The 26,084-nt window shown below is 40.6% G+C and overlaps 1 protein-coding gene across 4 annotated transcripts in view; it reads left to right on the forward strand.

Moving 5' to 3' along the window:
* Nucleotides 1–26,084, forward strand: part of CACUL1 (CDK2 associated cullin domain 1) — a 61,692-nt gene that overhangs the window by 24,350 nt on the left and 11,258 nt on the right. Inside the window, exons 4-7 of one of the 4 annotated variants that reach the window (XM_074999793.1) lie at nucleotides 6,784–6,879; nucleotides 13,321–13,423; nucleotides 23,091–23,180; nucleotides 25,804–25,942. In XM_074999793.1, the coding sequence (XP_074855894.1) occupies nucleotides 6,784–6,879; nucleotides 13,321–13,423; nucleotides 23,091–23,180; nucleotides 25,804–25,942 (428 nt within the window). The remainder of the gene's footprint in view (nucleotides 1–6,783; nucleotides 6,880–13,320; nucleotides 13,424–23,090; nucleotides 23,181–25,803; nucleotides 25,943–26,084) is intronic. The other 3 variants (XM_074999794.1, XM_074999795.1, XM_074999796.1) reach the window with 3 other exon arrangements.

The raw sequence follows: 26,084 nt of genomic DNA on the forward strand, positions 1-26,084 counted from the left end.
TTTTAGATTGTGCTGACTTTGCCTCACTGTGCTGCCTGTTGTAGCCTGTTGTAAAAGTAGGCAAATATCTAGATGAGTTGATGTATCCCCTGGAAGATCTCAGTGTATCCCCAAGGGTACACATACTCCTGGTTGAGAAACACTGGACTAGGCCATATACATAGCCTTTTGAACGCTGCATTAAGGGACTAGCGAATCCTCCACTGAAGTCAGCGGCAAATTTAATGACTTTAGAAGGGTTGAATAGAGATTAAAAAAAAAAGGCAAGAATAAATGAATCTTTCATATTTAAGACTTTTCTAATGTCCAGTAAACAACAAGAAGTCTTGTGGCACCTTATAGACTAACAGATATTTTGGAGCATAAGCTTTCGTGGGCAAAGACCCACTTCATCTATTATATAAATATCTGTTAGCCTATAAGGTGCCACAAGACTTCTTGTTGTTCTTGAAGCTACAGACTAACACGGCTACTTCTCTGATACTCATGTCCAGTATTATTCCTGGTTATCAATCTGCAATTGATAACTTGCACTGTAGGTGGCAGTAGAATGCAGCATAAGCTTTGCAGCAGGCTATACTGTATTTTAATTTTGACACAAGGAGCAGCAGTTCTGTTGAGAATGAGTGCTTCTGTACTACTTGCAAACTAATAAAAGACCAATTAGCTTTACTCCTTAATGTTAATGCATCACAGATACTTCTATGTCCCCATGAAAGCTACAAAACATACAAAGTACGTTGCATTGCTTCTGTCTGCATTGCTGCCTTTATTCCAAATTGATTGCCAGCCTTCTGCACCCCCCCCCCCGCCCCCCGGTAACATTTTTTTGCTGGAGAAACGACTTTGTGAAATGAATCTAGAGAGCTCAACGGTGGTTTATTATGCTATTTCTCTCAATGTTTCCATGTCACCTAAAGTATAAGTTAACATGAAGAGTATTGGATAGCAATACTAGGGTGGGCTGGTGAATAGTCTGAGCCATAAACAGAAGCAATATATATTTAAAGTGTGTATGTTATTTGTCATCATAGACCATAAACTTCGAGGCTGGGGCTTTGTTCTGTGTGTGGGAGGTGCCTACCACCTTGTGGGTGTAACTAGAATTCATATACTGTTTTGTGATGTGGGCGCATGCAGGGAGAGAGCTGAGGAAGGGATAGGGTTACAATCCTCCTGGTTTTGTTGGGGCTGTCTCAGATTCATGCCCATTTTCTAGAAGCTGTTTCCACCAAACAGGGAGATTTTTGGGTGCTAACAGTCTGGCAGCACAGTGAGGCAAAGGCAGGCTTCCTGCCCACCCTTACTCCAAGCTGCTTCTAGAAGCAGCAGGCACTGTTCCTGTGGCCCATAGGGGTGTGGCGGGGGAGGGATGGGTTGTCTGCTCATTTGTTCTTGCCCACAGTGCTGATTCCATAGCTTCTCTGGGCCAGGCACTATGGGCAGTAGCCGCGGTGGGGGTGGTTCCTGTGGGCAGCAGCCTGCAAAGACTCCATGCCACTCCCACTCACAGGAGCTGCTGCCAGTGGGATGTGCCCAATGCTTTTGGGAGCTGCCTGAGATAAGCTCCTCCCACTCAACCCCTCCCCTTAACACCCAAACTCTGAGCCCACACCTCCTCCTGCATCCCTTAGGCCCTGCACCCTAATGCCCTCTGAGCCCTCCCCCACTCCAACCCACTGTCCCAGGCCCATAACCTGCATCCAAACTTCCTCTTAGAGCCTGCGCTCCAGTCCCCTGCTTCAACTGAGCGAAAATGAGTGATGGTGGGGGAAAGCGAGTGATGGGAGGAAGAAATTCCAAACCTGCTTATTAAACAGCTATGGGAATTCCTACCTTTCTGATCACCATTTACTGGAGCAAGTGGGTCTACTGAATGGTCCTTCTCTTTTGGGTCCTCTGTGTTGCCTCTATGGAGAGACTCTGGGCACGCATTTCTTTCAGTCCTAGTCTTCTTCCCCTCCAGCTAACAGGCAGAGAAGGTGACTGTGCCTCAGTAAAATTGAGTATGTTCATTGAACTGTTTGCCAAATTGCTGTGTGTGGGGTGAGTGGGTTGAGCAAATTTTCAGAAATGAGGCTGTGGCAAAATGGATAAGTTGGCATTTTTAGAGAATTCCCTCTGGGCTATGTAAGCAGAGAGCTTTTGAGGTTCCTTTGATCTACAGCTCTGGTTTCAGTTTTCTGGTAATCTATCTCCAAAAAAAATTATATATAGTCTTGTAATATTAATGGCTGTTTTGATGGGAAAAATAATCTCCAATGATTGGGGCTGTGGTCGAGAGATTATATGTATAATATAGGAAAACGGGGTTGGGGGTGGAATCAAGATCCTGCTTTGTTGTAGAGGCTTGACAGATTAATTTTCTCAGTGTGAAAAACTGCAAGAATTATTAATTGCCCTTCCAAATATGTATAATTAGACTGTGACAGCAAGAGAAGTGATAATTCTTGGTGTTGCTTAAGTTGGTGCATTATTTGTTGCATTTTCCTGTTCAAACTCGTTGTCAAAATTGTATTAAATAAGAACACTTCACTCTGAAATCAATAATGTCAAATTTTGGTGATCGCTTTTCGTCATGACTTTCTATAATACAAATACACCTTAAAAATGGATTGATTTAGTAACTTCTGGTAACATTTTATGTTCTAACGGTTTTCACCAGACTACAAAATATGTACAGAATGCTACTAGTTAACTCTTTCCTTGTGAAAGCAACAAGGGGTCCTGTGGCGCCTTATAGACTAACAAATGTATGAGCATAAGCTTTCCCAGGCAAAGACCCACTTTGTCAGATGCAGGACCTGCACCTGACGAAGTGGGTCTTTGCCCATGAAAGCTTATGCTCATACATTTGTTAGTCTATAAGGCGCCACAGGACCCCTCGTTGCTTTTGCGGATCCAGACTAACACGGCTACCCCTCTGATACTTGACACTGTTTCTTTGTGGTAAGTGTGCAGTCAGACATCTTTAGCCATGATGTGTCTGAACAGCTAGCTGTCAAACTCGGTAAAATTCTATGCACCCATCTTAACTTGAATTTCCATGTAGTAGCTCAGTTTTATGAAGATCATTGTAACGAAGCTAAATTAGCAGTGAAATAATTTTAGTGTTTGTGTAGATACTAACTTGCTTTTTAAAAAAAAAAAAAATCCCTTATGAATTATATAGCTGTTGAACCTCTCTAGTCCAGTGCCTTCAGGACCTGACCAGTGCTGAATGAGAGAATTTGCTGGACCACAGGAGCTCAATATTGTGTAGCAGAATTACGAATACTTCTATTGCTTACTGGGCTCTTAAAAGACATTTAAGATTAAATTAGTGCTAAATAACAACACCGAACACTGAGATCTGGGACTAGTAGCTCTAAACAAACTTATGGGACCACAGCAAATTTGGCTATGGTTGTGATAAGTGGTCTTCTGGGTAACTAAATTTAATGATGGATTATGGATGTTACCAGACAAGAGCATGGTGGACTAGAGAGGTTCAACCTGTACTACATTAAAATTTTAATGTGCAACAAAATCATCTTCAAAATAGCATGACTAGGTAATGTTCATGTGAAAAGATCATTGACCTTATTTCAATTACAGCTGTACATATTTCTAAAAATGTTCAGAATTACTTTTACTGTTAAGATACCCACCCTTATTTTTACTACATTTCTTAAGTTCCTTCCCTACTCCAACCTCTGAACTAGTCTCCCTACACAGTTGTAAACAGTGCGTGTTCAGTCCGTGAAAACAGGGTTTTAATCATGAAGCCCATTGTAAATCCGATACCTGGCAGATAGGTATCTAAATCCCTTCTGAGGATCTCTGCTTCCGTGTCTTGAGTCAGACTGCCCTTTTTTGTCTTCATCTTTTATGTAATGTTCTCTCTTGGTGCCTTTTGTGTGTGTTTATTTCTATAGTCAGGATAGCAGATACTGGTAATGATAAAATCCTAGAACTAAGTGCCACAACATATTTGCTGTTGTAAAGGACACTCTTCCTCTGCCATGTGTCGTCAATTGACAACAGTCTGTGCTCTATATAGACGAGGGTTGAAAGTATACTCAGCGACTGGATGCATAGTTCCAGAGACAGAAATGGACTGGAGTTTTGAAAATCAGCAAAGGAAAGGCCAGAATTAGGTTTGTGCCCTTTTCTGCTACTTTAATGTTTGGAAAAGGCCTCAGATATAGGAAAAGGCTTTGAAAAAGCTTTCAGGCCTACTTATTGCTCACTTATCTTCTTACATTAATTATCATCATTACTCCATTTAGGAAATTGCAGACTACAGGTTGGCTCTCTCTAATCTGGAACTCATCTGGCAACATCTGTAATCTGGCATAATTTTAGTTAGCTGGAAAACCACTTACCATGGGTGTGGCCAAGTTTCCCCTGGCCCCATAGATTTTGTTTAGCATCATAAATTTTTAATTGTTTAGAGCCTCTCACTGTTCTGTGCTGTTGTTTAGCTGTGATTTACCCCCTTCTAAGAGCCCACTAAGCATCAGAGTGTGTTGGTAACACCACCAGACAATATTGACTGCTGGTGGTGTGGCAAATTCTCTCATCTGGCACCTGTCAGGTCCCAAAATAGGAACTAAAGTGTAGCCATATCCAGAGATTTCAATTGTAGTCTTAATCCTGATCATCGGTTTTATGACACTTGAGTTTGTAGTCAGTATTCTTCATGGGAAATCTTAAAGCAGTATATGACTAATGTGTCATTAGGTTAAATTAAGTATAATTTCTCTTTTTTACAGAGAAATAAGCATTAACTAAAATTCCAGGACACCTCTTACTTAGTGGGAGGCTAGATATAATATATTGGACACCATGTTCAAATATGGTAAAACAGTTTATTGCTGCTTGGACTCTTTTGGCTTGATGATGATGAGTGTTTTATGAAAAACACAGGGCTAGGGAAGAATAGGGATGTCCAAAGTGAAATTGTCTCCATTTTTTTTTTTTTTTTGACCTAGTGTTTTGAAGTGGAGATTTCCTCTTTAAAACTTAAGTTACAACAAATCTTAAATAGCAGGCAGATGTGCTAAACACCTTGGAGAGCATAGTTTGGGGTGAAGAAGTGAAAGTGAGCATAATTTAGTAGAAGCAGACAGTATTTCTGCAAATACCTGTGTGCATATTCTCTTAAACACTGCGTATGAAAAAAGAGCTCAAAGCTGCCATTACACCCACCCTCATTTGCTTTTGTTCCAAAAGTAGGCTGGCTGGGCCTGAGAGTTGGTCCCATAATCTGTTTTTATCATGCAGTTGTTACACTTGTTCATTTTGAGTCTCGGTCACTTCTGTTACAATGTACCCAAAATCTCTTTTGATCTGATTGCATGCAGACTGTGAAAATTAATGCTGTTTACAAATTTACTAGCTATGTTAAGGAAAAAAGATTGCTGGAGAGCCCTGTGCTGTATGGAATGATTGGATTTGAACATTTTTATAAAGAAGCGCTAATGTTACTTCTTATACTAATGATGAGAATTAACTTTGTAGAACGTGAGAATTCTGGCTTGTGAAGATGAGGAAATATTTGAGGTAGAAGTAAATGCACACCTGACCACAGGAATAATTAGTATATTGTAATTAATATACAATAATTAGTATTAGTATTACAATAATAGAATATTTAGCATATCCTGAATGAGCACAAGGAGTCAGTGTGGCAGATTCCACTTGAGAAATTGCATTTTCTCATGGTACGTTTGCACTTATGAAAGGATCAACATGTTGGCAGTTGATCTTTTGGGATTCGATTTTTAGCTCAACTAATGGGGATGTACTAAATTGAACTGTCATGGCACCATCATTGACCGTGGTACTCCTGGCAGTCAGGAGTAGTAAGGGAAGTTGACAGAGTTTCTCCCATTGACCTCCCACTGTGTGGATGGTGGCAAATAAGGGCATTTTTTTTATTAAAGGTACGTCAGGCTGAGAGATGCAATTCTTGTAGCTGGATTTGTGTGCCTAAAACTGATTTTTACCTCCTAGTGTAAACATGGCCTCATTGCCACTGCGCAGGGTTCAGCTGCTCTTGCAGTTCTCGTGCTCCTCTGAGCATAAGAGCTACCGTCTCCTTTTAGCACTGTGGGCAGGAGACGGTGGGGAAGGAATGTTCCTTGTTACAGTTCAATAGCAAACTTGGATGGCATTTGAGTGTAGCAAGCCCTTCAAGAGTGGTGGTGCTGTTTCTTCCCTATGAACTTGCATAATGATTTGTGCCTCGCACCATCTTTGACTAAACATCTGATCATACTTTCCTCACACTGACAGACTCGGCAAAATCCAGAGGCATAATTTTTTGAACACGTTTTCCACTGGGACAGTGTGGCACCACACTACCTTATGTGCTTAATGTCACTATAATTTCTAAGCGCTAGATCTTAATGTGTCCACACAGGCACACTTTCAGCCCTGACACATTAAACCCTTCAAAAGAATGTTTTGGATGCTTAGTTAAAGGAAAGGTATATAAGTGATTATGCTAAATGCTGGCTTATGCTGGAGGTATAACTAGGCATATGTCCCAGTAAAGCAATGTTTCTGGAAGAAACTGGGGGTTGTAAGCTGGTTTTTGCTGAGTGTCCTGGTGGATGATGATTTAATTCTGATTGGAAGTAGGAGTGCTTGTTTAATATAGGACGTGCCTGTCTTGGATTAAGTGTCTCATCCTTTTTAGCTTGGAGTTTTGAGTTGAAAGCGTAGTCCATCATGTCCTATGTTAGTCTTCCTTTATGTTAAAATTACCCCATCCTTTTTACTGTTTGTTTGCAGGCCAGCCCTCCAGATCTGTATATTGAAAGATTTAACATAGCTCTTGGACAATATATGGGAGCATTGCAGAGCATTGTGCCTCTTTTCATATATATGGTAAGTTTAGAACATTATTTTTGAGTAGAATATGTCCATGCACATTAAGATATTAACTGAAAGTGGAAAAAGTTAAGTGCAAATTTTTCATAATTTTGTTTTAATTGTTGCTTATGCTTTGAGTATCATGCATGGTTAGATCGAGCAAGATTAAAAAAACAATGCATTTAGGTTGAGAACTGTCTTTTTTTGTCTTTCTAGTGTCTTCACAACAGACAAGAGTTTATTTTCATTTTATTTTATTGACAGCAAAATAAACATTTGTCTTGCAGGTTTGGCCAGCTCATAGGTTTGTTGAATGTTGGCCTGGTAGTTTGTATGCATGATGGAGAAGGTGATTTCTCTCTTGAGATTGCATGAATCCCATAGGCCTACCATGCTTTCTTGCAGTCATAAATGGTGGGAGAACCGCTCAAACAAAAATACCTACCCTCCCACATGGTGTCTCGGAAGTATAAATAGACACATTGATTATGGAATTCAGAGCATCAGTTGCACCAAACCAATTTGTTTACAAATCTTAGTTTGCAAGTCTGTTTGCAGAAGTTCTAAACTCATTGAGGTATAACTGTTGATCATACAGATTTTGTAAATTCCTGTCTGTGGCACTTGTCAGCTCCATGATAACTATGCGGAAGTTAATAATAAGTCTATAGGAAATCTGTTGGAGCACCAAGATGTATATTTTTGTAATGAATAACTAAAAAGAAATAAACTATTTTGATAAGATCACATACAATTTCATGCTTTGGACCTCATTCAAGAATTAGATAGAAGGAATATTTCATTTCTAGATCGTGAAAACATGTTTTTTGTTGAGATTTTCCTCTCGGGCTCTTTTTTTTTTAAACAAGTTCCTTTGCTAGATGCAAAAACTTTTAGAAGAAGATGTGGGAGTGGGGTGAGAGATTCACTTACTACAATTTTAGTGAAAACAACAGGCAGTCCTATGTCACTTTACAGACTAACAGACATTTTGGCGCATAAGCTTTGTCAGATGCAAGAGCAGGTCTTTGCCCACAAAAACTTATGCTTCAAAATAACTGTTAATCTATAAGGTGACACAGGACTTGTTTTTTGAAGATACAGATTAACTCAGCTACCCCTCTGATGATTTTAGCTAAGGACTCACTCCCATACTGTTGTTAGTCCTGCAAAGGGAAATAAGGAATCTTCAGGCCCTGCCACATGGACCTGTGAATACTGGAACCAGGAAGCAATGATGAGGATTCTCCAGCCCTCTGCTTTGGAGGAGACACTGTCTTCTTTTGTACCAACCTCCCCCTTCCTTTGCTCCTCCCTGCCAAAAAAGACCCTATTCCCCAGAGATTTACTTACTGGTACTGGAATAAGACCATTTTCTTTCCAATTCAGTCCCTTGAGATGGGATATGAAGAACTAGGCAGAGATGGCTATACCTGTTGGTTTGCTCTCCTGAGCAAGTGTATAGTGCTTGCTTTATGTGCACTACATGGGAATCAGTTACATTTTCTGTATATGTTTGAGCTTTCCTTTATTCGTGTTTTAGAGCCCATATCTAAAATAACATGGTTTTTAATGTTTAAGTAGGAGTTTTTAATTACCAGGAGATAGATTTATTGCAGAATATCCTGGTCAAAAGCTGTGTTTAGCAGATTACATTTGGGCATTGCAGTAACGTTTTTTTCTTTCGTAATATAATGATTAGTTTTACTTACTCACAGGTTCTGATTACTGCATAGATTTCCCAAGCCTGTTTTTGTTTTTGTCTTTAGTGGAGATAACAATGTTATTTCAGCTGGTGTTCATTTCTTCTTAATGTGAGGGGAACTTTTTTAATTTAGTTAGTATCGTGGTTTGAGTGTACAATTAACAGTATCTGAAAATAGTGAAAAAAATTGTAATTATAAATCCAATTGTCAGAACTTACTGATTAGACGTGCTAGATGAGCTGTGCGAGTAATAAACAGGCAGATGATTACTGAACCTGCTTTAAACTCTGTTTTACAGAAAAAAAAATTCTGCAAGTAGTGTCGCTCCACTGTAGTTGTACTTGCTCCCTGCACTGTTAATCGGAGAACTTTGGTAGCTGTTTTCATTGGATGTGTACGTGCACTGTCTCTTCTCATGTTGCTTCTGAGACTTCATTGAAAAGATGCCAGAAGCACACTGTTAAAGGCAGTTATCCCAGGAAGGTCAGTTAGTGGCAAAGACACCACTGCAATCTGCCCTCAGTGCAGCCAGCTCAATCAGTAGTCCATCTACACAGCTGTGGTGATACAATAAATGGAGCCATGATTCTTACCAGGCTTCCCAAAAGAGGTACAGTCCGTGGACAAAGACCTTACCTTTGAGGACATGAAGCTCTTTGGTGAGAGGAATGATACCCTGAAGGTAACTGTTCACATCCTGAAGGACTCCAGATTTACACTCTGGTCACTGGATACTTATACAGAAGTGTGAAAGACAATTTAGTCTTCTGTCTGTGTTTAGAGCACAGGTATTTCACCCTCGTGCCACTATGAGCTACAAAGAAAGAAAGGGGATTTCCCAAAATGCAAACCACCTGGCCCACAGTCATCTTCCCAGCCTGCAGTCTTCTTCCCGGCCCTCTGTGTCTAAGTATCACTTTTGACAGTGCTGTTAGACACTACCACAAGTACACCCACTTGGTCAGCAATTGGCTGCATTCCATACTGCCTAGGAATAAATAACATCGGTGCCATGGATCGTAGAGGTTGTCTAAACTGGGTATTCCATTCATTTCTACTCTCTGTAGCTTCTACAACATCCTTCCCCATCCCTCTGCAGTGACCCTTCATACAAGAGTTTACTACAACAGGAAATAGATTGCTTTCTGCAGTTAGGAGCTGTAGAACCAATATGTCAACATTTACAAGGGAAGGTGTTTTACCTTCAGTATTCCCTAATATTCAAAAGGAAGGGAAGTTTGTGACCCATACTAGACATCAGAGCTCTCAATGAGTTTATCAATGCTGAAAAATTCAAGATGCTCACATTAGCAGTGATCTTTCCATCACTGAATGAGGGAAGACTTCTTTTCAGCTTTCAGTCTCCTGTATGTTTTTTTTTTCTGAATATGGTTATGCACAGACTGCAGCCAAGATTAATCAGGAAGGTAACCTCTCAGGCTACGTCTGCAACAGGCATTAGTTTTTTTTTTTCAGATACACAATTCTAGCTGTGCCATTTGTGTAGCTAGAATCAACGTATTGGAATCGACTGCGATGGCTAGTATAGTGCAAACCTCTTTAGTCTCACTTGGCTGTCCCTTACGTCACATGATAGGGTTGATGGCTGAGCCCATAGAGGTCCCACGGGAAGTCACCTTCCAGTCTGCTTCACCAGAACAACAAGGAAGAAATCTGGTAGGCTCTGGATGTCAGGAGAGCTGTGGCCTTCTACCTGAACAGGACAAATGCCTTCAGGAAGTCGTTGAGGCTTTTCCGCTCCATGGAGGAAAGCTCCAGCGCCTTGGTAATATCAGACGAAGCACTTTCTAAGTGGCTCTCAAACTGTATTGGATGTTGCTATCACGTTCACAGTAGAACACCTCCATATCTCATTCATATACACTATAAGTGGTCAATCTCCATATCCATTGCCTTGCTCAAGGAAGTCCCTATCTTAGAGCTCTGCAGGACTAAGACATGGGCATCACTCCAGATTTTCTCAGAGCACTGTGCGATCACAGGGACTCTTTCTTTTGATGCCATCTTTGGCGCTACAGGACTGTTGTCTGTAACTTACCCAACTTGGAAGTCTCAGCCAACCAGAAGGGCTGCTGCTCAGGAGTCGTGTACAGTGAAACACGTATGGGGCACTTCTGGGTATGTCCATAGGTGCTCCGCGGTTCAGCCTTTTCCTTCGGAATGCTTATCTTGACTCTGCAGTAGAGAAGGAATTGAGGAGGGTTGGTGTGTGTGCACTGTCTAGTCTTGTTACATATCATGCAGAGAGAGTGCATGTGCCAGCCCAGTGGACGCTGCTTCCAAAGTTCACCAATCAACAGTGCAGAGATGCAGGCACGTCTACGGTGGCACTTTCATAGGGAAACGTATTAAAACAGTAAAATGACACAGCTTCACTTCCTAGTTATGACTTCATTTGTATCTGTCCATCATGGGCCCTGATCCTGCAATCTGATCTGTATGGGAATCTTCCAGCACCCAGAAAGAACTCCAGTGGGGCTCTGCATGGATGAAAAGGGTCCACTTGCATGGGTACATTTCAGGACTGGGCCCACAGCCAGTGGCTAAAATTTAAAAGTACTTGTAACTTAAAACAGGAACAAACATGCTCAGAAAGCTGCATATGTACTGTTCAGCTCTTCTGCTTTGGATTTTCCCTATCCTGCATTCTTTTGGGTATAAAGCTGCTTTGTTCAATGAGTGATAAATTTTGCCATTCTTGAGCTGATCCATATTCAGACTTATTTCTTTTTTTGGATTTTGATATGTATTCCCTTCTCCCTCACTCTAAGACAACACTTATATCAGCCCCGATTTTAAAATAAAACCATCTGATTCAAGTATAGATAACAAACGCTTAACTGTGAGCTCATGTAGTCTTTAAAGAGATGTAGCAAAATAGTTGAAAAACAAACGGTTGTTCCAGAACTAACTGTTCAGCTAATTGGTTAGTGCATTGAAAAATTTAATTATGACCATGATTTGCCTTTTCTCTATTCTGTTGTCAAGTTGCATTCAAACAGTGTATTTTGAAGAATAATAGCATTAATGTTTTTTTAAAAAAAGCCCAAGAAATGAAAGTGTGTGTTTTTCCCAGAGATATTACATCTTGAACGTGCTTTTGTTCCTGAGCTCCTTGTCTTATCTCAATCTGTCTCCCCTGTAGTCCCAAACAGTGTGTTTTACTGGGTACTTGCATGTGTTTACCCGTTGAAATCAGTAGCAAAACTTTTATTGACTCAGTACTATAGGATCAGGTCCTATGACATGTGGGAGGATTGAAAATGTAGGGATATATTTGATCAGCTCATTGTGTTGACTGTCAAATGCTTTAAGGCTCATCTTTAAGAGAAGGTGGTGGTGGATTTCTGGAGAAGGGATTGTTTCAAGAGAAGGAATTCTCATTTCTTCCCTCTCTTAAAAGCACTAACTTATGGGCTGAAGGTTGCTCCTGGTTTGTTTCTGTTTAGTAATACTTTTTGGCAGGGATTTGCTAAGGACCTTAAAGGACACCTCAGTGAAATTCAGCCGAGTTAGAATTCTCTGAAATCCCATCTTTTTTACACAACTAAACAAAATCTAGCCAGTAGCAACCTATGACTGAATACTTCTGCCTCCTTTGAAAAATCACAACTGTAGACAGTTATCCAGTGCACCTAGAATTTAGATGCATTTTTTTAAAGTAAATCCAAATAAAAATGGTTTACTTCTGGATGCTTCCTAAAGTATTTGCCACAGTGTACTGTGGCATTCAAACCAAACATTTTCTTTTAATCCCTTACACTCATTTTGGAATATTCAAATTCTAGACAAAAATAATGTCACCATTCAAGATATTTCTCTGAGAATATATGCTCGGTGTTCTGCAGTGGTCAAAAAAAAAAAACAAAAACCAAACAATATTTTAGAAACCATTTGGAAGGCCATAGATAAGACTGAAGGTCACAATGTCCAGTGTAAAAATGCTTGAAATAACCATAGCTAGAAAACTTCATGAGTTCTGGTTGCGCAATCTCAAAAAAGATGCCACAGGATGAACCTCTCTCATTTGGTACCCTCATTACCTGACTGGTGCTAAACGAGTGAACTTGCTGTACCACGGGAGATCAGTATTGTCTAGCAGCATTATCAAGACTTTTGCTGCTTACAGCTCTTAGAAGACATTTAGGGGTAAATTACAGCTAAATAACGGCGCGGAAGGCTGAGAGCCAGGACTGATGAGTGTAAACAAACTTTATAGGACCCTGGGAGACTTGGTCACACCCATAAGTGGTCACCCAGCTAACTAAAATTATGCCCAATTCCGTATGTTGCTGGACGAGAGATTTCAAGATTTAAGAGACTCAACCTGTGGAATTTTGATGCCTGTAATAAACACACAATTGTTATAAATAGGATATCCACACTTGTTTTGGTGTTAATCAGTTCAAAACTATCATTTAAAATTGTATTTGCAGACACAAATCCCATTTCTGCAAACCTGCATGTGCATAACCTTAAGGCTCTGCCATTGGCTTCAGTGGTACTACTTGTTTTAACTTTAAGCACATAGCATGTGCGTAGAAGCAGGGCCGTTTTGTATAACGTGAATAGGATTAGCAAGTACTTTCTTTAGAACTTGAACAATGCCATTTATTTTTAAATTTGGACTCTGGTAAAGTGTTTGCTTAGTGTGCTATTGTAATGTCAAATATATATAAATATGTGTATTAAAAAACGAAAAAACCCCTCTGTCTGCATTGTTTTCCAGAATAAATTTTACATAGAAACCAAGCTAAACAGAGACTTAAAAGATGACCTTATAAAGCTGTTTACGGAACATGTTGCAGAAAAGCACATTTACAACCTAATGCGTAAGTAAATTTATTGGACTTTACTTAAGATAAGGGGCAGTCAGCTTCTGTTGTAAACCTGGCGAACTAGAATATTTTAAAGGTTTTAGGAGAAAAAGCACAACAGGAAGGGACAAAAAAAGACAAAGAACTAGAGGATTAGCAGTGTGTCCACAGGTATGCTTTGTGTTTCTCTTGGCGGTGCACATTTGCACATAACTTGATGCACATTACAATATTTATTCTGCACATGGATGGAAAAGATTGGGGCTGGGGTGTCAAGTTGGGTTGTCATCTTGCTGTAGACCCCTCTTCCTTCCCACCCCATCAGTTGAGAAGATGGTGGGGAACGGACAAAATAGTAGCTAGTGTAGCTTTTATTTAAAGCTAATTTTAGTGATTAGACCATTGAAGCATCATGTTGGCTACAGTCTTTAGCCTCACAGAGCTTTGCTTGGTTTTAGATCTAGAGCTCACTGAACACCTGAAACCATAGGCAGGGAACCACATAATCACAAGAACAATGTTTACTAGCTCCTGTGTCTGAATATGCTTAGAGTACTTAAAAGTGCTGTGTGAATCTGTCATTCTTACACTGCATGGCTATGTCTACACTACAGCGATCTGTCAAGAGAAGTTACTGTTGGAAGAGATCTTCCAGCAAAACTTCTTTCAACAGATCGACCTCTCTCACACACACGTGCGCGCGGATTAAAAGAGCAATCTGCTCTGTAGATAGAGTGGCCAGACTGCCCAGCCACGCTCTCAACAGAATGGCCAAATGGCAGCTCAGCAAACAGGGCTGCCCAGTGAACCACAAGCTCTGTCTGTCAACAGAGGACCCCTAGAGCACCTACATGGCTCTTTTGTCAGCAAAATGTTAACAAAGGCATTGTTCCTCATGGATGAGAGGCAGAAGGCTGTCGGCAGAAGTGCCAGGTTTTGTCGACAAAACACGTTTTGTTTGTAGACAATGAGTTTTCTTGACCAAACCCTTTAGTGTTGATTTAGCCCATGTTCTCTCTCACTTTTTCATACTCCCCTTCTGACCCTACATGCACTTGTGTTGTTACTCTTCACTTATTTCAAAGTGTGTTACTTTGGGTTTTTGATTGGTCTGTGCATTTGATAATTTTTCTCCCTCATGCTTAAATTTAATTCTCTGAGTAGTTAGTTCTAAAATGTCCACCCCATCACGGGTGGAGTAGTTGGCCCTATGGTCATGTTTAAAAATATCTTATGACTTTTGGTTTCTAGTCATGGTGTATGTCTGCACTCTACTTCAATATTGGTGCACATAAAATCAGTTCCCTCTAATTTTTTCCATCCATGTGCAGAATACTGGCTGGTAGTTTTCTGTAATTGATTTCCATCTTCAGGAGACTCCTGTAGCCAAATTAGGAGATCCCACTAACAGAGTCTAGCAGCCCTGCAAGGCTAAGACAGACTCCCTCCTGCCTTGTCCTTGTCCCCCTCCTGGAAGCTGGCATTTCTCTCTGGTCTGGGGGGTTGGCAGGGCCCTTGCTTGCCCATCCTGCAGCTCCCATTAGCTAGGAACAGGGAACCAGGGTGCCTGCTATAAGGGCAGAGTGCAGAGCCCCTGCATCTTCTCCCTCCCCCCAAGAGCCACTGCTGGACTTGCCACCTACTTTTCAGGAGTGCTGCAGAGCCAGGGGGGAGTGAGCTGGCTTTAGTCACCATAAGCCACAGCGTGGGAGCCGCCTGAGGTGCCCAGCCATAGCCCATATCCTGAACCTCTGCCCCACCCAAGCCCCTCTGCATCCAAACTCCCTCCGGAGTCTGCACTCGAACCCCCAGCCCTGATTCAGCAGAGCCCCACCCCACTCTGAACCCCTTTGCCCAAGACAAGCGCCTGACTCACCTCTCCCCTACGTTCCAACCCCCTGCTTCATCTTGGTGAAAGTGAGAGGATGTGGGGGCTGGAGGGGGGATGAGATGGGCAGGGTGGGGCCTTGTAGAAGCGGTGGATTTTTGGCCATATTTGCCTGTGCTCATACCCATTCAGCGTGGTCATCTTCATAAGAGTGAGAAGGGGCATAACTGGCTGCAGAATTTGGCCCTTTGTGTGCAATTCCTGGATGATAGTACAGGTTTAACCTCTCCAGACTGGCAATGTCAGGGACCTGGTAGGTACCAAACCAGAGAATTTGCTGAACCACAGAAGGTCAGTGTTGCCGAGCAGCATTACCAACACTTCCACTGAAGACATTAGAAGGCTTTTAGAAGATGTTTAGGGGTAAATTAGAGCTAAATAACAGCATAGAACACAGAGCTAGGGCTGGTGTATTTAAACAAACTTTATAGGGCCACGGGAAACTTGACAACACCCATCTGCCAGCTGCTGCATGCACATGAGGCTCCACCCCCCGGCCCCAGTTCACCCCATTCAGCCCCCTCCCTCATGGCCCCAGCTAATGCTCCCTGGCACGCAGGGTTCTGCTTCAACTTGCACCCAGGGCTCCTAGCCCCCTGCCCATCGGCCCTGGCTTCAACCCCCTAGCCAGGCTCAACCCCCACCCCAGCCCCCTGCTGCCTGGGTCCAACCCCCTGCAAGCCCCAGCTCAACTGCACCCTTCTGCCACCTCTGCCGCCCTAACCCATTCCAGGCTTAACCCCCCTTGCACCCTTCCAGGGTCCCAACCCAGGCCCTCCTAACTTAAGTGAAATTCAGGGTACTCAAGGGTTGCATGGAACTCAACCCTTGCATGCCTCGAGGGATTACAGTATAAGGGTATTTCTGACTTATGACCAAATCGAGTCACGACCAGGTGTTTGGAATGTAACCCATTCGTAAGTTGGGGATTATCTGTACCACATTTTGAAAATACTATATTGATGTGCTTACATATAGACACACACATATGAAATCACACAAACAGAAATAATCATTGCGCCAGAGCTCCTTAAAGTAGAGCCACATAAACTAAGTGAATATAACCATATTTTTTATGCAGACACTGTCATCAGCTGACAAAGCAGCTGCATTATATGTTGAGTTGAATGTTTACTAAATGAGGTATAACAAGCAGAGATGCAGCATCTTATTTACAGAAAGCCTTGGTAATACTGAGTGATGCACCTGTTCCTTTTCTTATTTCATGAAAAATTCTTGTTTGGAGTTAATGCATGAGATTATTAGAAATCACCAAATCCAGAAATGAAAAATTGTCACTAATCTAAACTAGAATTGCTTTCTGTACACTGTAAGCCTAAATATAGGTAATTTGAAAGGCTTATTGTCATTCTTTTCAAAGAATACAAATCTTCAGTCCTTCACATTAGAATAAACTGAGGTAGAAGATTGTTTTGTTTGCTCATGCTCTATGTAAATGATGCATCCTCTTAAAAATTGAAAGAATGAAATGTTTTCTGAGAATAAAACACCTATTATCCCTCTCGGTTTGGTCATTGATATTTAAAGTGAATTCTAGACCAGCGTGCCAACTTTTTTGCGGGTTTAGTTAGAGTCCTCTCTGGACAGTTGTGGCTCTGAGCTCTTGTATCCAGAATAGCCTTTAAAAAAAGAATTGTTCACTGATGGTATAATAGGTAACTGAAATTCTGTGGCCCATTTGCAACTTTATACGTCAGCAAATGGATCCAGCATTCTTCATTAGTTACAAAAAAGGGGTTTTTAATTAACAGTTCCAAGTTTTGAGATGAACAACTATTTGGCACCTCCAGGGGGAGCTCAATACAACTCTGAAGTAGAAAGCTCAGTTGAGGGTCTGATGTCCAAAGAGCATAGGGTTTGTTCTGTTTATCTCTTGATAAACGAGTGATTTACTATTAAAGACTTGTGGTGACTCTTGTTCTCATTTCAGAAACTAAAAGGCAGGTGAGTCTTGCCAAGATGTGGTTCATGCAGCCTCTAGACACTGAGGGAAATAGCTGAACTAGTTTTCAGTTGGTCTACTAAGAAACAAGCTAATGAGGAACAAACCAGCTTTGGAAGAGTATCTAAGGCAAAGTAATTCTAATTCTTAGTTTAGAACAGTGGTTCTCATTGACTTGTTTTGTTGGGATATGTTAGATTTTATCCTTGGGGCACCACCTAGCGCCTCTGTGAGTGTGGGCATCCTATGCTGTACTGCTGACTTTCACTGCCTCTCTTCATGTGCACATTTTCCTCTTCCTCTGTCAGGATTTGAACCAAGGAATTTTCAGAGTTAATTGTAGTTGCTATTTTACAAGGATAGGTTCCCTGTGTGGGAATGCCTGCCATGTGGTACATTCTGATTTCCAAAGACTAAAAGATTGCCCTGCACAACTGTTTTTTTGGTCACCGATACAGCAAAATGATTTCAGGACAGGAGTGCTTTAACAAAATCTCAGCTTCCCCAGAGCAAAGAAATTAACTTATTCCCATAGCTTCCAGTTACCACTTCACTTTTCCGTGATTGCAGGGAAGGCAGAGGCTGAATCTTCATGCTTTCGTTCACTCATCTATACTCTTACGTGAATGGATGTGAGAGACAACCCTCCAGCTGCCTGTTAGTGTAGGTGTTTGGTAGAGTTTGCCATTCATGCAAAGAAAGCACTACAGGGGGTCCTTGATGTAAGTTGGTGATAGACTGTAAAGTTGCAACTTAAAGTGAAATGGCATATAATGAGGAATTTTCCCCCATAAGAAATAATGTAGATAGGAGATAAGGACTTTAAGAGCATGATTATTACCCGTGTAACCATTTAAACCCTAATGTACCAGTCAGTTACTGTACCATACATTTTAAGAAATGATCCTAATCCCAAAATACATTTTCAAACCATTTTTTCCATATGTGCCGTATGGGACAGGAGCTGGGGGGATATTTGTTTTCTAAATGAAGTAATAACTTAAGTGCAAGGAATCCTTGCACCACATTTCTCAAAGTTTCTGTGGTGTGAGTGCGAAACAACTTATATCGAGGATTAACTGGATCAAGAAATAGGAACTGTGGCTGCAATGACTCTGACCTGTCAGTCAGATTTCAAGTGAGAAGTGCAAGATCTGAATGAATATGGACCAGAGTGTTCCATTCAGAATCTGTCTATACATGAAAATATGTCCGCAAGTTGTACTAATTGTGGACAATATGATTCAACACTTTTTTTTCTAATGCCCCCCTTCCTTTGTTTTCCCATGTCATAGCGTATAGCTAGACAGTCATACAATTAGCTACTCAAAAGCTACTCATTTATTTGGAAGGTTTTTTTTTTTTTTATTTGCAAGCTGACTCACTGTAAGAGCAAGCTGGCATTTGTTTTACATAGTACTCAAGTCCAAGATTTAATTCATTTAAGTGCACTGAAAGTACATACTTTTCCTTCAGGAAAATATCTTGATATTGATCAAAAACTGAAGCCAATATTTCCCCATCATTTACCCCAAAAATAATAGGGGCGTGGGTTTTTGACATTACATTTTGAAGTCAGGGTTTGCAATTTTGCTCAGTCAGGGGTCTGTGGTTCTTTTGCCCTGACTCGGGCATTGTGTCCCCATCTCCAAGAACTCTTGTCTGTGAAACATTTAATTGACCCTGTGATATGCTTTAGTCAGTCTTCTGTTACATAAGACAGTGGGGTTTCTTTTTCCCCAGTCTTGTTCCTCAAGACTCAGCAATGGGTGGGTTGACAGTTGTTCACATTTTTATGTTTAAAAAAAAATGCAGGTGTTCTTTCATAATTGCATAATGAGAATAGGGTTTATTTTAAAAGTTGTCAGTTTTTCAACTGTAAAAATGTCAAGGAGAAAGCAGAAAAAAATTGACCTGGAAGTTGAATAAGTTCGTTGTTTCCTCTTTGCATTCTTCCTTGCTTCTGATGTGAATTTTAAAAGCACAAATGCCATATGCAAACACAGAAAACTCAGGCAATTAGAGTCTAGTGTGTGTTTCAGGGAAAAGGGTTTCAATGCAAGAGTTTGTTTTTTTTGTACCTCAGTTAATGGGTGGACAGGAGAGGGTGTCACTTGATTTGCACTCAAGCATATTACTAACATGTGTAAATCTATACTGTCATCCATGAGCTCATTAACGTCAGTGGAACAAAATGTACTCATATGTTCTTTGGCCACTTAATTAACAAATACAGCAGTTGGATGATGTACTGTCTTACAGTGGATGTGTCACATATCCAGCGTTTAGTTATGGGAAGAGGGTCTATGCAGAATATTCAGAAAAAACTGAGCAGTAACTTAATGCCAGTATCAATGCCTGAAGGGACTCCCAGGGCAGAGAACCGGTGTCTCCTTCCCTCTGCCTTTTGGAACAGGGAGGCAGAACCCAGAATTAACCAGGTTTTGCTCCTTTCTGAAGATGACCCCTCTTTATTTGTCGAGTATGGCTCTTGCCTCTCTGGGAGTCAGCTACAGGAAAGCCCCCTGCAGTGACATTGGCAAAGCAAATTAGGAACAGGGACTGAGAAGAATGTTTTTGGTAACCTGGCTGCTGAGAGAGAGGGGGAATGCACTACATTGTCATGTGTGTCCTCATATACAATGAGGGGAAAGGGAATATAGGCTGCCACTCATAGCCTATGAGGCTGCTTTCCTGTCTTCCAGATCCTCATGAACTATGAGCTCCACACAGTTGCTTCTTGACCTGTCACTGCCCTTTCCTGTGTATGTAAGAGCGGAGGGAATATAGGATCTCAAAGCTGAGGAAGCAGCCTCGTAGGCTATGAGCTGCAGACAGCTGCTTACTTGTCTTGAGACTGTCTATACTGGGGAGGGCAACAACAAGGCAGCCGTTCCCCAGAGTTACCCTCTGATGGACTGCCACTACATATTTACCTGTGCCTCCGCAGGTATGGGCCATTGCATTTCCTATTGTCTTCAGATCACTCTTCCCAGCCAGCGGGAGTTCCTGGAAGCAGCACGGACCAAAACACGACTTCTCGCAGCTCCTGTTGGCTGGGAACAATGATCTGTGGCCAATGGGAGCTACAATCACCTGTACCTGTAGAGGCACAGGTAACTACAGTGGCAGCAGCTAGCCCTGGGGAACCTGATCTGGCCTAAGGGCCGGTGTTTGCTCATTCCTGCTCTATACAATAAACACACATGCACACAGATGCGCTTTTTAGAGGCACTGTGCGATTGCGTTTAGGTGCAGATCTTGAGTCAGATACAAGTTGTCTTGCCAATATGAATTGGATTCAAATCCACATTTTGGTATCTGTGCAGGGCTGTAACCCAGTGTTTTGCTTTACCTTTAAGATAGTGTTGGCCTCTGCCTGAATAATGGCAACCTAATATTTGGTGATACCATTCTTCTCTGCAATAATATTGTCTGTCCTCCCCTGTTACGTGAAATTGGCTCTGAATGTTAGTTCTGCTCAAGTATGTTTAACTATCTCTGGCTCTTAAATCCTATAGGATATAAAATCAAATACTACTACAAAGCAAGATGGGCTTATTGGGTTTCCTTTAATGAATCAGTGAATTATGTCCAAATGGTTTGAAGATACTGTTAAGCATCAGGTATTTGAGCTGTTCTGAGCTGTGAACTTTCTAACTTTTGTTATGTATAGTTATTTTAATATTTAAATGTTTAACTTTGAATTTTTTTTTTTAAATCTCAAAAGTTTTAAAGAACTGAAAAAGACATCAAAACCTATATCCAGTAGATACATTGCTTTCATTTTAGATCTAGATCACTGGTTCCCAACCTGAGGTCTGAGGGTATTTCAGGAGTCTGGGAGGGGGGAAAAAGATATATATGATCATAGAAAGTAAGTTTTAAATACATTGGAAAGTTGCAATCAATTATTTTTAAATTAAATATCTTCAAATGATATTAATGGCTGTCTGAAAAATATATTTTGTGGTTTTTTTCATTTAAGGAAGTATACGTGGTGCCTAGAAGTGGCTTTGGGGATCCGCAGTGGGTTTTGGGGGGTGTGATTGGGGGTTCACACCAGTGAAAAGGCTGGGAATTACTGATCGAGAGAGCCATTTTACAGTTGCTCCTAGTTGGCTGGGCTCGTGCTTCTAGATTCATAAAATACCTGTAGTTTAATTTCTTCTAGACCATGTTTGGGTAGCTGTACACATTGTCAGAAATCCTTATTCACTCCGTGATAGCACTGTATGTGTTTTTCCTGACCAGCTTAGAGACCCTTGTAGGAAGAAGGTTGCAAATGTTTCATTGTATGCAAATCGCTAATTTTTCAAAATTTTCAGATTCAAAGGGACACTGATTTTGAAATCACACTTCTTACAAAGTAACAGAGGTGCCTCAGTTTCTTCCACACGTCTAATAAAGGTTGAACCTCTGTAATCCAGCACACTCTTGTCTGGCAGCAACTGTAATCTGGTGTGGTTTAATTACCCAGACAGCCACTTCCCGTGATTGTGGCCAAGTTTCCTATGGTCCCATAAAGTTTTGTAGCCTCCAGTCCTGCCTCTCATTCTGTGCTGTTGTTTAGCTGTAACTTACTGCTAAATGTCTTTTGAGAGCTCAGTAAACAGTGAAAGTGTTTGGTAATGCTACTGAACAATATTGAGCTCCCCTGCTCCAGCAAATTCTCTCATTCAGCATTAGTCAGGTCGCAAGGCTGCTGGATTAGAGAGGTTCAACCTTTAGTTACAAATAGCACCTTCGATTATTGTAATTGAAATATTAGAAGGAGATTTCTCTAGTCAGTTTCCAGTTTTTTTAGAGGCCTTTTACACAATACAAGGGGAAAGACCTTATTTGAAAAAATACACGATAAGTGGTGTCTACCATCTTAATCACTATTGGGGACTAAACTGGGGAAGTGCTAAAGGTAAAAACATTTGTTTCTAGAGTATAAGCTAAAGAGGCAGGGCAATGCTTTGTGGATGGGTCAGGAAGTGGATTGTGTAACATGCTGACCAGTGGGCTCTAGAAATATAAAAACATTGGCAAGGAGGACTTGGAGCAAGTGTAGCTCTTTAACTACAATATGAAGTACTTGTAATTCATTCTGTTAATGTACAGGTACAGCATTACTCAAATCCACTTCATGTTAAAAACTAATGTCGCATAATATGCTTCATAATAGCTATCAAATCAACGATCGTTACACACATCCATAGGAAACTATAGTTATTGATAGGGTCTCCCAATTACATATTAAGCCAATAAGTACATCAAGAATGAAAAGTTTTCTGTTCAAAAAAAAGAAAAAGCACTCTTGCTTATAGCTGATTTGGAAATAAAAAACAGTTTTTGATTCAAGAAGAGTATTCATGTTTCGAGTTCAAATTCAGAGCAGATATTGGCACCAGTGGTAAATGCCTTATTACAGTTATTTGTAAAAATTCTTATGCTTACTATTGCCCTGTGAACATTACTGAAAGGAATAACTTGCATTTACTTCAGTTCTGTCTCAGAATCATGGAAATACAATTACTTGCCTGTTTCCGCACCCCCCCAAGACCCTTATGCTTAAGTGTAACAGGAGAAAGCTAAAGTAGTATTCCACCTTTTCACCCAACACAACTTCATACTGTATTTAACACTTTGACTAAAAGGTTATGCTTATACCTGTAAGAATGCATTTGTCACTCACTTGTCTGTCACTTGGTTCTCTTGTTAGGAACATCAGGTGACAGACAGAGCAGGCAAAAATAACTTTATTTAACTGCTAAAAATATACGCCAAGAACCTAAAGTATTTGACCAAGACAATGGCTTATCAGGCTTCTCTTTTCATTTCAGCTTTACTTTTAGAAGCTCAGTCAACACCGTTTCAAATAACCCCTTCAACCATGGCAAATATTGTGAAAGGCCTGTATACCCTTAGACCAGGTAAATATTCATTGCTTTGTTTTGGAATCTACATTGTACTATAGTGCCAAAACATTCCACAAACTTGTATGCAGTCAGCTAACTAGAATATTATCTATCAGTAAAAAGAGAGAATTTCAGGATCTTATCTGTCAGTGTTCAGCTGTGTTGTGTAATGCCACAACAAAGCCTGTGTTTTAAATGCAGTAGATCTGTGGTGTGACCTCTACAGAAGGGTTGAGTCTTGCATTGGGCTCCTGCCTTCACTTAACGGTTTAAAATATGAAAGCGGAGACTGAACACCTGAGCACTGTGCTTTTTTGTATCACTATGGCCGTGTCTACACGTGCCCCAAACTTTGAAATGGCCACTTGCGTGGCCATTTCGAAGTTTTGGGGCATGTGTAGACGTAGCCTATAAGGGGGTGAGGCTGCTCAGTAGGACACTAGTGGCAGATATTGGAAAAACAAAATAGATAACACAGTGGGGATATGTCCTTTCCGTTTAAATGAGCTTTCCATCTATCATGCTATGATGATTACAGAAGTAATATTGCTATAGCAAAGAAAAATACATAATTCATCATTTTTATTACACAATAAAATTTTATTTTGCCCTGAGGTAAAAATGATATACTGTGGGCTTCATGGCTAATCTTATCTCAGTGAGCCAAGAAAATGGTGTGCGAGGGTATCGCTACACTGCAATAAAAGACTTGTGGCACTGCACAAAGACCCAGCTCTCAGGACTCAGGTTGTGGGGCTATACAGTTGCAGTGGGGATGTTCCCATGAGTGGGGAGCTCTGAGCCCCTCCCTGCAGTTGTCTGCATTGCAATGTTCAACACTGCAGCTTGCGCTCTGCGAGTCTTTCAGCTAGCTGGGCTCTCAAACTTGGTGCCATGAGTTTTCTATGGCAGTGTAGATGTACTCTGAGATTTTTCATGCATTAGAAACTTAATGTGAAATTGAGAAGGTATAGTTAAGGTGTAATTTTGAAAGAAGCCCTAATCAATATTCACAGGGAGTTGTGACTGTGGAGCAGCAGGTAATTAAAAATAATCATTACTCACTGCTATGTGCAGTTTGCCATTTCATGAGCTGTGCAATTGTTACAAGCGTTAATAGGCATATAATCTGTAACTTTAACAGATTGTAATGAAGTTGTATTTGTTATGCTCTAGTTAGTGATCACGTATGGTCTGTGCTGTAAATCTCTAGTGCCAAAAGCATCTCATTGGTGGTGAAAAGAGAGAATGTGCTGGGCCCCCTGATTAGTTCCTGGAATGAACTTTTGCCATGCCCCTTCATTTCCTTGTTGTATTTCTTCCCAGATACAAAAATAACACTGGGTTTTCTTTTACCCACAATACCAATATTTAGCTCCATGGAATTATTCTTGTTTTGTGCTGCTGTAACTGCCTGGAAGATTATACCCAGGTGCCATCATATCTTCTTTTCCATAGAATTACTGCTCAGAGCCAGAAACAATCGAGGATGCTTTAAGTGTCTGTTGAGTATTCTGCATAAGGGCCAGTGATGTGGTGCTCAGATGATCTACAGATTTCACAGATAAAACACTCTTAGCAGGCATGTTTTTATTTTTATCAAACATTTAAAAATATAAGAGGTAGCGGAAGGAAACTGGTGATGCCTTTCATCTTCAGCCTTTTACTTTTAAGTACTGGAGAAGGAAAATGTATTTAAAAAGAGCATATCCTCACTGGTAATGGGCAACTCTGGATTTCTCTTACTGCAGCTTCCTGTATTGTATACTTAGATTCTGAGCTTAGTTAACTGATTAAACATGCCAAAGGGATTAGCTAAGAAACGTTTTTCTAGGATAGCACCTTTCCAAACAGCTTTGGAATTTGCTTATCAAATCACACTTATACTAAAAAAGCACAGAGTCTTGTAAAATGATGCATTGCAGAGTTCCTACATTGTTCCTCAGACATGCCAATATCTTCAGTCATGACATTTTCTCTCAATAAACAATTTTCCTTGTCATGTTTCATTCTTGCAGCAAGGCCCTGCATCTCCTTGCACTGATTAAACATAACATGTTTTCCTTTTTCAACCAGGAAACAAATGTCTTCAGAGTATTCCCAGATAGATGCTCTTTTACATCCACAATCTGTGACAGCTTTTCTATGGTATAGTATAGGGGAAGTGTGTGTGTGTGTGTGTGTGTGTGTGTGTGTGTGTATTAAATGGTAGAGTACCTTGAACTTACTGCACAGTGTGAAAGGTGGTATTGTTTGTGTGTAAGTTGTTGGTGAACTCTCCTACAGTAGTGAATGTATTCAGTCATGACTATACTAGGAACAAGACGTTTGTTTAAAAAAACTTTAGCTAAGGTATGCTCACTGCTCAAGTAAGCCCCTATGAGGGAAACCTTAGGTTTACAGTGAGCACATGCTGAAAGTACAACTTGCCTTGTCTACACTAGGCTGGACTCAAAACATGAGAGACTTCCAGGCTACGTAGTCTTTTAATTCAAGATATTAAACAATATATGTAATATTTCAAAAAACTTTCAGTCCATCTTAAAAGTAATAATTAGTAAGTCCTTTTAAAAAAAAAAAAAAAAAACTCAAGATTTTTTTCTGTTTTACATCTTTTGTCATTGTTTTTTGCTTTTAGAGTGGGTTCAGATGGCACCAGCTTTATTTTCTAAATTCATCCCAAACATTCTCCCTCCTGCTGTGGAATCTGAGCTTCAGGAATATGCTGCTCAAGACCAGAAACTTCAAAGAGAGCTTATGCAGAATGGATTTACCAGGTAATAATTATTAGCCTAGACAACAATGAAACTATTAAAATCGTATACTCTTTTAAAAAAAAAAAACTATACAATATTAAATATTGTATTCAATACAATGCTGAATATTAGTCTAAAGACTTGAACCAGAATTTTCAGATTT

The sequence above is a fragment of the Carettochelys insculpta genome, chromosome 7, assembly GCF_033958435.1.
Source record: "Carettochelys insculpta isolate YL-2023 chromosome 7, ASM3395843v1, whole genome shotgun sequence".
Taxonomy (NCBI): Eukaryota; Metazoa; Chordata; order Testudines; family Carettochelyidae; genus Carettochelys; species Carettochelys insculpta.